At 45.1% G+C, this 14,978-nt stretch overlaps 1 protein-coding gene across 1 annotated transcript in view; it reads left to right on the top strand.

Moving 5' to 3' along the window:
* The window catches only part of LOC119457566 (membrane metallo-endopeptidase-like 1), a 38,617-nt gene extending 30,524 nt beyond the window's left edge, over window positions 1-8,093 (top strand). The window contains exons 18-23 of the mRNA XM_037719173.2: window positions 1,884-1,951; window positions 4,043-4,161; window positions 4,760-4,825; window positions 4,902-5,012; window positions 6,944-7,020; window positions 7,488-8,093. Coding sequence (XP_037575101.1) covers window positions 1,884-1,951; window positions 4,043-4,161; window positions 4,760-4,825; window positions 4,902-5,012; window positions 6,944-7,020; window positions 7,488-7,590 — 544 coding nt within the window. The 3' untranslated portion in view covers window positions 7,591-8,093. The remainder of the gene's footprint in view (window positions 1-1,883; window positions 1,952-4,042; window positions 4,162-4,759; window positions 4,826-4,901; window positions 5,013-6,943; window positions 7,021-7,487) is intronic.
* Window positions 8,094-14,978: the final 6,885 nt, after the last annotated feature.

Raw genomic sequence — 14,978 nt, forward strand, 5'->3', positions numbered from 1 at the left:
AGACAAGCACTGTGATAAATGTAACACGTGGAAACCAGTCTTTGAATTTGCCTTGTGAAACCACCATGAAACTTCATGGTGCTCAATATAGTGCGCATGATTCTGCAATTGTCTACAGTCATTAGACACCAATATTTCACCCTTGAAAACGGAATCCATCTTAAAACACTTTTCTTTATGTCGCTGAATAGCCGCGTTTTCCGAGTTTTACGAGCCTTCGTTTTATTCATCGCTTACTAAGACATCCTACATCACGTCGCCCACGTATATATCTTACAAGATCGTTCACCAACTTCAAGCTTTCCTCCATAGCACGCGAACTGTTAATGTTTCCACAGGCGTGTTCCGCTGTTCAGTCAGAACTTGGAAAAACTTTCTTAACAGAGCCTTGATTTGGGAAAGTTGATAGTTAACTAGGGAGAACGTAACGCAAAAAGACACGGACAAAGAAGACACAGTACAGTGGGCAAGCGCTGCGCAATAAGGCCATTTGCATAAGAAATGTTCTCAAGTAAGACTGATTTTGGCAAGTTGGTTCATAGTTAACAAGGGAGAACGAAGTGCAAGACACGGACGACGACGACACAGTCCACTAAACAAGCGCTGCAGAATGGGGCCCATTGTATAAGAAATGTTCTCAAGCAAGAGTTTGGTTTGGGTAAGTTGGTTCATAGTTAACTGTGGAGAATGCAGCACAAAAAGACACGGACAAAGAAGACAGTACACTGGACGAGCGTTATCACCTACCTATTATGCTAAGTGCCCGTGCGTTTGCTTCTTATATGTGTTTCTACCACTTACCTAACACCCGCTTCTCGTGCCTTTAAGAAAATAAATTATTCGTATCCAATTGCATAGACAATGTCCGTGCAAGGCAGTTCACCAAACACATGGAAGAGCAGCAAGCGTTTTCATCAGTGCACGTGCAATCTGCTCGTCATATTAACACGACAGCGTTTAGGGCCCCGTGTCGCAGAAAATCCGGCGTCGGCATTGCCGCCCGCGGCCGAGAAAATCATCCCCAACCACGCAGGCCCTACAAATATATATTACCACCAAAGTTGCTCACACTTTGTCTTGCATTCTTTACGAAGTTATTCCTCGGAATTTTGAGGGTGACAGCCCACAAACAATTGTCATGAAACAAAACACCAACAGCACATGCCTTTTATGCTAAATCCTCTCAGGTCGAAATATTAAAGGTGCAAACAATAAAAGAAGGCCGGCCCACACAAGAGGCCGCGTTCCTACCAGAAAGCGCGCCTTCGTGCATAGTGTTCACCACCAGGGTTTCCCGGTAAACATTACGGTTACATAAGCTGCAGTTGTCGGGAAGCTTGAGAAACTGTCAATTTGAATGCTATCGCATTCCACTCTTGAAGGCGAAGCTTAAGCGTCCTCCAAATTTTACAATTGAATCGTCTTATTACACCTCATCTTATTACAATTCACTAAGGTGTATCTTATGGCGAGTAGCGGAGACGGCACTGTTCTGCGTCTTCTTACCTCTTTGTTGTTAATCCGTATTACGAGATTGTAAATGCGAAATTGCTAATGTTGGAGTGGCTCCAATTATAGAGGCACATTCCACAGCCAAGTGCAGTTCGGTCTTCTTTTTCAGTTTCCATTTTATTCGCATTTTTATATTTATTTACGATGTTAGAAAATGGCATTATTAAAATTATTTAAGCGAATTGATTTTAGACCGGCGTCCTCGTTAGTCGGGTAAGTGTGCCCTTTGGAGAAGCGCACTTGCAAATTAGGGAACGAATTCATGTGACGTAAGAATAATTACCGCTGCAAATGGCAATTGTTTCTTTTTGTCATTAATTCAGAACTTGCTTTATGCAATCTTGATCTCAACACTTATTTTGTGCCCGCAGGCCGGTCGACGCTGCCCGCTTTGGATTCCAACTGGTCAGGGAGCTGACACGAGCTTTTATTGCCAGTGGTCAGTGCCTATTTGATGTTATCGTCTTCCAGGGATTTTTTAAACCATAAAGATTTTTTAATAAAAAAGCTAGAAGTGCAGCGAACGCCGTGACATCGCAAAGGAATTCTTAGGCGAGGCGGACATCATCATCATAATCAGCCTATATTTATGTCCACTGCAGGACGGAGGGCTCTCCCTGTGATCTCCAATTACCCCTGTCTTGCGCTAGCTGATTCCAACTTGCACCTAGGTGAGGCGGACATACTTTACCACTAATAACGTCACCTTCAAACAACTAATTGCCAATTTTTTTATTAATTACCTTTTTTTGTTCCATGGGGGCATTTGTTTGAATGATAAATTAGGAGCGAGTCACTTTTTAGTTCACCCACATTTTTTTTTTGAGATCTTGATAATCGCACCTTAAACCGGTATGTTCATCACCAACTTTCAACGGTTAATGCAGGCAATACCGAAGCCGAGCGCACCTGGTGCGCCAAGAAGGCGGCCCCGTTTTGATATCAGACGGAAACGCTCTGTGACAAAAAGCGCGACGAAGTTGGTAATTCAACGTTTCGGCCAGCCAGCCGCGGCAGGTACTGATACGGCACACTTTACCTGGCGAGCATGTGCGGCTGTTCGCCTTGTCAAGATTTGCCGCGACAGGTTATCATTCACACTTCGTTGCACATTTCTTTACGGGCCGTTTCCATCTAACGTAGCGGCGAGGCGCGCTGGTTTTCGATATTGCCTGCATTGAGCTTGGTTGCTATAGATGATGAACATTTCCAAATAGGTGCAATTTCCCAAAAAAATTTGGGTGTGGTAGAATGTGATTGCTTCCAGAATATCATTAGCTTAATAATGCTTAATTAATTGGTATAATTAATAATCCTTGTTAATATTATTCTGAAGCTCATGCTATTAGCAGCAAGGTATGTCCACATTCGCCTATAATTTGCAGAAAAGCCAGGTACGTTGCGCATATTGCTTTTTTATAAATATCTCTATGGTCTAAAAAGAAAAGCTAAAGAATTTCACCGAGCCTAACACGAGCATGTGTGTGCCTCTAATGAACGAAGTATTCTTGCTCACTAACCAGCTGTTACATGGGCAGCTCCTATACACAACGGGTGCGCATAGAACAATACACTGATGTAGCGTTGATCAAGCGCCGCATCAACAATTAAGTGACACTTGTGGGACAAGTTTGCGTGCATTCGTGCAAGCACTTTTAGACCAGTGAAGGAGATATTATGTCTTTCTCTTCCTATATGTAGGCGGGTAGCCCTCTTCCGAAATAAACCTTCATCCTTCCACAAGTCCTCTATCAACTGAGAAAGCTTGTGCTCACTAAAGCTTTTATACAGATGCACAGCGACTAAACATGTATGCACCATTTCCTGGTATTCTCACATACTTTGAATTTCATCTCAACTTTCGTGGAGACAGCGAGAGTTGGTCACAGCTTCTGCAGCATGAGCAGCAGATTTAAAAGGAAAAATGTTCAGCATAAATATCTGTGACATCTATATTAAATATGTGGATGAACAGCTATATATATATATATACACAATATTACCTTTTAATGCGAAAGCATTATATGCCCAATGAATCGGAAAATCTGGCGTCCGTTTTTATCATCCGATGGTACCAAAATCCCACGTGACCAAGTGATGACGTCACAATTCAGGCGCTGGACCTGCTTCGGCTCACACTGCGAAATGCCACGTAGAGTAGCCACGGCGTCAGACGGACGCCCTGGCCCGCTCCCAAAATTGGATTCAGGTGAAATGAAGTGGATTAAGGTGGATAAAAGTCGATTAAGGTGAATTAAATTGTATTAAAGTGGATTAAAGTGGAATTAGGTGATTATGGTCGGTACAACTTAGAGCAAGGTAGATTAAGGTGGATCAAGGTGGAGTTTCAATTTAAAATGATAACTTAGACAAGTCGTAATGCTGTCGCATTCAAATCACATAAGGATACTTAAGTGACGGTGAATTATTGTGTGAAGAATGATTTCAGAAAAACATCCTGCGCTGTTCTAGGGCATACTGCTCAAAAATATTGAAATTCTGTCAATAGAAAGCGATTGCGTTGACGCAGGGCCCTTCTACAAGGAACGCAAGAGTGTGAAGAAGCCGTGGGACCGACTGACGCAGGAGGAGTTCAGGAGCCGTCATAACTGCTTCCTCCACCAGTACGGCCAAGTCTACGGCAAACAGGTGCAGACATTGTAATTCGATCGCGTTCGTACTAGCTAGAGGCAAGCATTCGAAAGATATGCAGACCGATTCCGTTTCACTATAATGACACCAGGCCAAACTCTGATCGAAAGGATTTTTTTTTTTGTGCTCTGCAATTCATACGCTTCTTGCTTCTGCACCTACAGGAGCGCTGCAGCTTTCGAAAGCGCGTGCACAAGTAGGCACTCTTTGGCCCTCCACGTGCAGTGTTCTGTGAGCGTTGCTGATCGACTACAGCACTCAGAGCATTAACATAATTGGACCCGAATAGAGTGCTCACTTACACCACATAATTTTCTTTAAAGAATCATGATTCTCGCTGATTTGACTGCAGCCCTGCTATAAGTATCACAAAATACTCATCGCCCTAGAGTACAAGCGCAAGTGGCCAAAATATAACACATCTGTGACTGAAAATAGCGCTCAATACAGTCGAGACGTAAAAACCAGTGCCCAAAAGAAAATGGGGTTGCTTTATAAGTGGCCCTTTCGGCTCTCCACACCTCTAAAATACGGCCAACTCAACACGTCTAAAAAGTGGATCGGAAAAAAAAAGTCCCGTCTTTCTTTTTCGCAGATAAATCCTTACGCTTCGATAACCGAAAACATCCTCGACAACGCGGCTCTTCCAATCGTGTACCGGGTAAGCCCGCTTTTGCTAGAGCTCCTGTGCTCCTGTGGGAGCACCGTGCTGACAGTGCGGCTGTGGCTTCAACTAGGTGTACCGCAAACTCGTGCGCAAGAGCCGATCCCTGGGTGCCACGGACTGGGTGCTCAAGCAGCTGCCGGAGGTCTCGTCAGACCGCATCTTTTTCCTGGCCTTCGCCACGGTGAGTTTCTCAAGTACAATTGCGCGCCGAGATAAAGAAAGCGAAGAACGAGGTAACATACGTTTCATAGACTTTGAGAATAAGCGGTCGACAAGCGGCGTTTGAATGATGGTTTTCAACTCCTCTCACGTGAAGACACGCTTTCTCTAACCCTCTGAATGAGAACGTTGTAAGTAAATATTGCGTAGGAATCGATGCGTAGGTGTCGCCAAATGTCTTAAAAAGTAAATATACAGTGTCACAAAGCCAAAAAAGCGTGTCACCGGGAAGCTCACATTTTCGCGGAGTCTCTTGTAGCTAGCGTGTTGCCTTTGAACATTATACTTCACTACTAAAGCGAAAAGTTTCTTTGCCTACTCAATGAGATTTCTTCATCGTTCGTCTGCTAGCTGCATGCGCAAGCCTCTCTTTAGATGGGTGACGTAAGCACAGCGATGGATTGGAAAGAGGGTGTCGTCGAGTCGAAGGAAGTGGGAGGAGGAAAATGCAGTTACTTGAAATGAGAGGAGGGAGGCGTAGCTGCGCGCCGCAAATCAGGGAGTGTGTTATCACGTGACGATTGAAGGAGGCCAATTGCGGCGGGTCGGGGATGACGCGGGGATCACTCGAATGGCGACAACTAGCGACCTCGTCGTCAACAAGGAACAGACAAACCGAAATGCCAAAGGCTGATCATGCCAGATCTTGACGCATGCGCCCAGATGTCTTTCTACTGACGGAGCACGGGTGTATATCCTCCTGAGACCCGAATACAAATATGGGACATAATCACTCTTCAAAGTGGTTTCTATTGTCTATTGTTATGCTATGAACCTAAAAAAAAAGAATTTTTTTAAATATAAATACCACGGTGAGATGACAAAGCTGCTGAAATGAATGCTCCTCCCTGTACGTGAAAAAAATAACTATCTCCATCATAACTATCTCCGTCATCTCCTCATGTTTCCTGCGTATATAAACTGCATTTCATTGCGTAAACACAGAGATGAAGATGGAACTACGCGTAGTACATTGCCGTATTGCTACCGCCTTCGGTATTTTCATACAATCTCAGTGATTTCGATACACACCTCAAGGTTGCATGCTTTCGGCCGTCTGGAACGACACAGAGGTCTAGATCAATTAATTGTCAAATTTCTCGAAAGCAGATGACAGGAATATGAGTAAACCACTTAATTACCGTTACACTTGCACCGTACTACAGGCCCATAATTAATATTTAGCGTAATCACTTAATTCCGAGTGAATATTGAAAAAAAAATGTTGAAGACAATGTGCAATGTATTGTACAAGGCGTCTTAGGAGGATATAAAGCGCCGCATGTTTGAAATTGATAGGACGGCGAAGGTCGTCACAAACACAAGGGTAGAGACGAATAGTACCGCAATACCTGTTCTTGCGCTAGTCGGTTCATACTGAAAAGAAATAACCGTAGCGTTAGCAAGGCATGACGAACATACTTTGATTATATAACCATCGACCCTGCACATTTTGTGGCGTCTGTCTTGTTATGGCTATGGCTATTGCACTAAGAAATAGCGTGCCTCGTTTCAGCGTCAAGATGGGGAAGAAAAACCGACACATTTAGCGTTTCTACCGGCGTCTACTGAATTGCGTCGCAAGGCGCTCATGCAGACCGAAACACCTAAACCGAAACGATGAAGTCTAGAGGGTCTGTTGCTGCTACAATGGGTAAATATTGTGCATAAATATAAGCAAAACCACGAAATGGCTGCAAAAACGTGGAAACAATAGAGGGAACTCTACAAGTAAAGTGGTCAGATTGTAATTGGTGCAAAATTGAATTATTACACGAAATATAGTACTAAAAGCTATAGGTTACAACCGTCTCCAGTGGTTTCTACAGAACATTTCTATTTGTTGATTTTCTTCATGCTGTTTAGATTTGACTGTTTTCTTTTTTTTTTCAGATGTTCTGCGATTTGAAGCGGACCAGAGCTCTTAAGCTGCAGCTGACACACGGACCATTCAGTCCGTCCAATTATAGGTGAGACGGTGTATGCTATTGTAACACAACAAAGCGAAATGTTGCAATAACCAGCTCAAGTAAAAAAAAAAAAACGTTTTGCTGGGCCTTTATAGCGCAAATAGCCTTGTTCGCACTTTATAGATTCCACATCACTTGATTGTTCGACATTTATAGATTCCACATCAAGATATTATTGCATCTGAGGAGGCATTTATTAGGTGTCACAGTATGGTAAGAACAAACTGCCAATCAAATGAAACGGCATATAACCATAATATATTTAAAGAATGCCAGTTATTTTTGCCATGAAAGGAAACAATAAATCAACCGAGCCACATTCGGAAAGAGGAAGCTGACCTTGTGCTTTGTGTTTTAGTACTTTCAGCATTTTGCTATTAATAGAGCGCGCCACTTATAGATTTTTGTTCACTGTGCGCAGTGAGTGTACTCTTATGTCGCGTTTTATCTTCCATTTGAACCTGCAGGGTCAACGTGCCCTTGATCAACTTCCCCAAGTTTGCGCAAGCCTTCGGATGTGGCCCTGACGACGCCATGGTGCGAGAGGAACAGTGCAGCCTGTGGGACTGATTGCGCGGAATCACATAGACTATATTTTGATCGCAGTGTCCCCTAGCGACCCATAAACACTCGCATAGTGATGAGTTTATACATAAATTTAAGTTGTAAACTGAAGCCGATGTTTATCAGAGACAGCGTCCCTTTTAAGCTACCCAATCATGGCGCGACGGTCAGGTGGTACTTGTGCTTCGCGTCGGTATATAGCTCCGCCGTCGAGTGCACTGTTTGTTACCTTTCTTGTTTCTTATTTTTTGAAGGAGGGGCAGTTTTGTGTCCGTGATTTTGACACCAAGAGAGTTCAAGATGCACGCGCTCCCACGTATGGGATGCTACTCCCAGTTTACATGTGGCAAGTCTTATCCGAGTGTTTGGACGTCCTGCCCTTTATTTCTTTTATTTTCAGTCATACTTGCTTTTCTATCACCTGTTGGAAATTTAACATGCCTGGAGCATTAAAGTGCTTCCTTGCGAGTTTTAAAGAGTGACTGCTGAGTGCGGCCGTCTTTCAATGGTAGCGGCGCAGATATATTTGCATTGGACAAAGATGGAAAGCACTCTGTAAAAACAGTGACACGTAGTCGCTTTTATGCTTGTGATAGGTTGAAGAGAGTGAAAGATAATAAAGAAAGAAAGAAAGAGGAAAAAAAACACCGCCCAAGCACTCCGTGCAGATGGTTAACCAGCGAAGCTGAAACGTGCGGCCCAGGTGTTTAGCAGTGGGCTAATCCCGACGCCGTATTGAAGCGTTTCTCAATTATTGGTTACATGTTTGTGTGGCTACACCAACTGACTAAGGTTCACCAGTTGACTAAGGTTCATAGGTTTCTTGCCACTGCGACAATACTCAGTTGCCTCTCGACACTTTTTGAAAAATTCAAGGACTTCCACTGAGACAGATAATGCCGTTCCTGCATTTAAATAATTTTATCTCTCTTCTTAACTTCCCGTATGCCCACCACTTCGTCCTCATATCTTAACGCCACTCCGATCATTTCCGGAGTCCCCCACTACGGCGTGCCTCATAATCAGACCGTGGTTTTGGCACGTAAAACCACAATTTATTTTAATCTTTCCAGTCCCCTAAATTGGTTCTTGCTGCCACTGAGTTTTTTCGTGGGGAATAAGCTTCCGGGTACAACTGTAGGCAATTTGCAATAGCGGTTATTCCTTGTTGTTTTGGGGTCTCCTGATAACAAACGTGACAAGTGATTCTTGAAAGGTGCTCTACTTCAACGGAAGGCCTTATTCCACGTGTGGAGAAGTGTGGACTGTAGCACAAGCCTTCTATTTACTTCTGGTATGTCACCGCAGCTTCGAAGGTGCAATTCTACCTACAACCAAACCAGGGGTAAAAATGAAGATGGTTTCATAATCGTGAGTGAAGCTTTCTGCGAATGCGTTGCCTTCCGTCCATCTAAAATGTTAGGCTGATGGCCTTCTTTTGTACTCATTCCTGTAGTTTTTAGCTGCGGTTAGTGGGTTGGTTATCGTATTCCAGCAGGCCATGACTTCGTCGTCCTCAGGAGAACTTGTCATTGGGCAAGTTGGTGTTTGCTTAACGACGTACTGTAGCGCGAAGGCACAGCCACAAATGAAAACACACAGACACACGTCATAGGCGCTACTAACAACTTTATTCGAAAGACAGCGGGATACGGAATATATACTATTCCCAACGCGCAGGCGCATCAGCCACTTCTGGTAAACTGCAAAAAGGCGATTTTCAGAACTAGCAAGATCAATCGGAAAATCTAAAGAAGAATGCTCCGCGTTGTATAAGACAATAGAGGTCCGACTTACACAGTCACTACTTTTTTCTTTTATGTTCAAATTCAAAAATATCGGTCTTCCTTATTGCGACACTCTGCAAGAAATAGCCCCAGCTATAATATAAAATTCATGCATTATCAATAAGGGCTGTCCTTGCACGTTCACGGCTCCCACCCTAAAGGTTACCGCGTTATACTTCGGTTTGGTGTAGACGACTGAATGCACCTTGCTGACCACCAAGTTGGTTGTGCTCGTACGGCTGCATCTATGTACAGTTATCCAAGCAGGGATGCGAGGCAAAATATTTGTTTTGTACATTTTCCTCTGTTTAATACACACTTTTAGCTTGTCGTTTACTGCCCATTGGGATCATGCTAGTGCATACTAACTAGCTTGTCCTTGGGCCGTGCTGGCAACGCTACGCTAGCAGTCCGAAATGCATTGCACTATGGACTGATAACATCGAAGCAATCACCTGCATCTAACGCGTACCAGCCTGGCTGAACACAATAGTAGCTTCTGACAATGCTATTCACAATACTATTCGTCATTATCAGTTTCTAGCACGGAAATGTCTTGCGAAATGTTGAAACATCATAGTTCATATGAGGTCCTGCAAAAGAACACGCAGAAGAAGCATGTGAGCTAAAAGCAGGCGTCATTTGCCGCGACACTAGGTGTTCGGCGTTTCGGGCAAAAAAAATAAAAAAAAAACTGCTAACGACGTCGAAAGCATTAGTGGCTAGTAACACCAATCCGCTGAAAAGCTTAACACGAGGAAATAGTAACACCAATCCGCTGAAAAGCTTAACACGAGGAAATATGCCGCGAATGCATGATGAGATGAAATAAAGAGTCGCGTGATGCCGAGTCTATCGATAACAACGCAGATTAGTCGATCGTTGGAAATGCACTATCCGCTGTGCCACACTTGCACCTTCGCCATCCTTTCATAGCTAGAGGTAAGCGCCGAAGTTCAAGATAGTACTTAAAAATACGGAATCACTTTAGCGCCGGAATCGCAATTTGTTTTTCAGTCTGGACAAATTATTTCGCAACATCTAGCCCACAATATTTGCCGGCTGACATGTTAAGGGCCCCGTATCACAGAAAATCCGGCTGTCGGCGTCGACGCCGTAGCTGGCGTTGGCGTACCGTGAGCGAAAATTGCCTTATATATTATATACGGTACTAAAGTTCTATAACCAAAGTTGCTCATACCTTGTCTTACATTCCTTAGAGAGCTATTCCTCGGAATTTTGAGAATGACAGCCCACAAAGAAATGTCATGAAACAAAACACCGACAGGGCATGCATTTTATGTGAAATCTTCTCCGACTGAAATATTAAAAGTGTGTGAAAGAATAACATATTTGCCCACGCAAGAGGCCGCGTTTCCACGAGAAAACTCGCCTTCGTGCATAGCGTTCGCCGCCAGCTTTTCCCGGTAAACATTACGGTTACATAAGCCGCAGTTGCCAGGAAGCGTGAGAAGCAGTCAGACAGCTTTTAATGCTACCGCGTTCCACTCTTAAAGGCGAAGCTTAAGCGTCCTCCAATTTTTTTTCTTCAAAACCTGCATGTAACGATAATAATCCGTAGTAGAGTAGGGCAACCTCGGTACACTTATGCAAACCCACTTTTCTGAGCATACGCAAAAAAAAAAAAAAAATTGGTTCTGCCGCCTTAAATCGCAAAGAAATAAAACCAATAAACTTCGCACTAAGACATCTTTTTTTGGTCATGCTGCTGCTAATTAAAATTCAAAAATGGCGCTAGGTTTTATTACACGATTTAAAACTTAGGTGACAAAATTTATTATAAATATTTATTTCGAGAGTCTTGCAATATAAAAACATAATTTGCGACAAGCGGATGTTTCCTCCATCTGGCGTCTGCACTAGGGCGCGTTCTAGTCGCCGTTACGAAGCACACTGTGCCAAAACTGTGTGTTAAGGTGGTCAGTAGTTTGTAAGGGGGAGAAGCAGTAAATAAATCAACAAGTATAGGTTGCTCACATGTCCCTTGTACTTCAATGTTCCACCCATTTCATGGGCCCCGACACACAACTACCAAATCTGTATAATGACAATTATAGCTTGTGCATTTCAATATGAAAATATTTTTATGAGACGAGACTGGAGCAATGAACATGGTCAGTCCGACTAAATAAACACTTCACTTATCCTGAATGCAACAGCACATGATCATTTAATCTTCCTAGAGGCAAAAACGCAGCCAGTCTCATGCAAGATGATGTTATCAAATAATTAGGAAGTTTTCTGCAAATATAAAGGTAGAATGCCAGCTGTCCTGATTGCGGAAATATCTAAGAGGTGTTTCCCTTAAAAGTTTCTTGTCTTGTAGAAGTTTTCATTCATCGTGAAAAAAAGTATTGATCTCAGAAAAAAAGGACGAAGAAAAGCAGGCATATCAGGTGTCTAACAGGTGTCATATTCGTGTGTCTAATTATAAGATGCAGCTATGGATACCACGTGCGACGAGCGCCAGCTTGAATTCTATCGGAAAGCTATGCTAGTTTTCACGTTTTACAGCCTTCGAAAAGGCCAGCTGTCTCTACGCCTTTCCGGCAGCACTGAAATTGTGTCTTTCGCACCTGTATTCATTGTTCCCATGTGCCTGAACAGGTGTTCTTAGAAAGGGCACTTCTTCTATTATATTTTCATTGTTATATGGTCTTCATTCGTGTGTATTTTATGCTCATGTCTCGTTATTACTCCTCTGCATGCCGTCATTTCGTTATTTTTGGTTAGTTGCTTTTGCTAGTTTCCAATTTCTCGCACTGCCCTCGTTTTCACCTCCAGTTATATTGGTCGTCAATATTCTTTCTCCCGTGTGCCAAACCACACCTTGCTAATAACCACATTTCACGCAATTGACTGTCTTATTCTTTCCTACTGCAATATAGTTTAAACTTGCGGGACGAATAAATCAGAAAGAATGGTTTTAGCTTGTGCTGATTTACGCTCATCAAGTTCTATAGCTTAGCCTACAATAGCAATCACGTGCAATCTTTAACTAGCCTACGGAGTATTAAACATTTCATGGATGCCACATGATTTTACAGCGTAAGCTCTTATGGGCTCATTCCAATAGCCGTTTCGGTTCGCGATGGTGTCCGCCGCCACCGCCGATGCCAGTGACCACCCGGCCACGCAGACCACGCACCCACTCGACCACGCAGGCCCTCCGCGTGGCGTAGAGGCGTTAGTGAACTAATTGAATTTCTGAAATAAAATGCGTCAGAAAAATCGTCAAGTACGACTTAACCACAACCTACAGACGTGATAGCGTCGGATTGTAAGTTGAATATACGAGAAAACATAATTCTCTTACCCGGAAACTCAAACCCCTTTTCCAGCATTTCTACAATTCATGCAGCGGCGCGCCGCGGTTAGTTCCTTGCAAAAACATTATACAGATGACGCTCGCCTCCTCAGCAGCCGAGCCCGGAGACGAAGCTGGAGGAAAAAAAAAAAAAAGCTCCGTCGCATGCCCCCGCGCGAGGGACACGTGTAAATGCTGAGCATAGTGGGGTTCCGTGGTGTTGGTGTTGTTGGTGTGGTGGTGGTGGTGGTGATGGTGTGGTGGTGGTGGTCTGGGTTGAGAGAGAAGAGAGAATCGTAAGTAGGTAACGCAAAGTTATTATTTTATTGGCATCACTGTGATTCTTAGGGGAGAGGGGGAGGAGAGAGGGCGCGCTATCACGCCAGCACCTGCTGTTGCTACGGTGCTTGCAGCGCCGGAGCACGACTCAACTACGACGCTTCGTGCGCTGTACATGTTCTGCAAGCGTGATGAGGGAGAGGAGGAGTGGGGGAGAGGGCGCACCTGTGCTCGAGCTGTTGCGGACGGACGGCGCACGCTACATGTGAGTTAAAGAAATGCTCTGCGTTTAAAAGGCGAAAGCTTGCACTAGGCCGCGCAAAGCTCAAGACACAGCAAAGCTGGCCGATTGATTGCGTCTCTTGGTTGCAGTTACGTTGAACTTAAGGCTATGTCGAGGTTTAAACTTGGTTGTAGCTAGGCCTGTACTCGTGTACGTCATCCGTGCTAGTACTGGAAAGGCTGCGGTAGTACTCGAAAGGTGCGCCACGCCATCACGCCATCGCCACGCTATCGCCGCCGCCACAGCTGCTGGTATGACGTCATGCTCCCCCGCACCGTCGCGCTACCGCTGCGCACCTTTCCAGTACTAGCACAGATGACGCACACGATATAGGCCTAGCTACAATCAAGTGTAAACCTCGGCATAGCCAAGTTAAACCTAGCAACAACCAAGAGACGCAATCGGCCAGCTTCGCTGTGTCTTGAGCTTTGCGCGGCCTACTGCAAGCTTTCGCCTTTTTTTCTTTCTCCTGGCTCACCGCGCCGCGGAGAGAAGAAAGGAGGACGTCGGGAAGGGAGGGAGCTGGCGAGGTGGAGACCGCGTGCGCATGCGCCACGCTGCCCTCCTGGATGTGGCTGCCCTACTGGTTGCCATGGCTACGGCGCGGCAGTTTATTGATACGAACCACACATCACGGCTGGCTTAAAAAGCTTCGCTGTTAAAAGAAAGCTGCAGTGGCCGGGAAGCCTCATAAGCAGCCAGGGATCTTTGAACGCTATCGCGTTCCACTCTTAAAGGCGAAGCTTAAGCGTCCATCAAATTAAAAAAAAAACTTTATTTGACTAGTGATTCTGGAGCCTGCCGCTACGGCGTCTGTCATTGCCCAGAGTTGCTTTGGCATATGAAGCTACACGAATCAATCAAGAAAAACATACACAGACGCCACCGCTCACGCGTTCTGAGGGGGCCACTAAACAATGCGCAAATTGCCAAGCGAGAAAGCTACGCAATAGAGCTGTGTTCAGTGCGCCCTGCTGCAAACTTCACATTGCCGAAAGGTCTTGACTTCGCATCCTAGTGACGGATGGCCGGAAATTTTTTTTTAACAGCGGAGCTGTTTAAGCTCTTTGTTGCGCCGCGTAGTGCGAACACTGCTCCTGCCTATGACGTCACCGTGCGTTGCTTAGCAACCAGCTCGCCGAGCGGCGTGTGCTTTGCCTCCTCTGCGTGCCGTGTACATGTTGCCTCGACATGGGACGTTAAGGAGAGGGACGGAGAGCATGCGCGCGGCGTGCGCTATGCACGGGAGAGAGAAAGAAAACATCAGAGTGTGAGATAGAGAAATAAATTGTAGCAGCACCAACGAGGCAGCGCGCAGAGCTGCTGCCGACGCCGTCCGCGTTTCCCCGTTTCCCCGCGTTCGCGCCCCGCGTCCGTGACTGCAGCAGGCGCCTCTTGTGGCGGTTAAGCAGGTTTCGACCAGACACGCCCCGGCAAGTGTGGAGGCGTATCTTGGCCATGACATCACCGGGGAGATAAAGCTCGGAGCCGCCGCGACGGCGGCCGTACTCTCGTTTACTATGTGGCGAGTACATGTAGCCTTGACATGGGACGACCAAAGAAGATCCAGACATCCGAAGAAAAAGTCGCTCATCTTGAAGCGTGTCGCGCGGCCGAGCAAGAATATGCGCGTCGGCGGCGAGCCGACACGAAATACCGTGCATAGGAGCACTTTGCATTTCCTAGCAAAACTTAGCCAAGCCAACTAAAACTTGGA

Source organism: Dermacentor silvarum, chromosome 7, assembly GCF_013339745.2.
Source record: "Dermacentor silvarum isolate Dsil-2018 chromosome 7, BIME_Dsil_1.4, whole genome shotgun sequence".
NCBI classification, from domain to species: Eukaryota; Metazoa; Arthropoda; class Arachnida; order Ixodida; family Ixodidae; genus Dermacentor; species Dermacentor silvarum.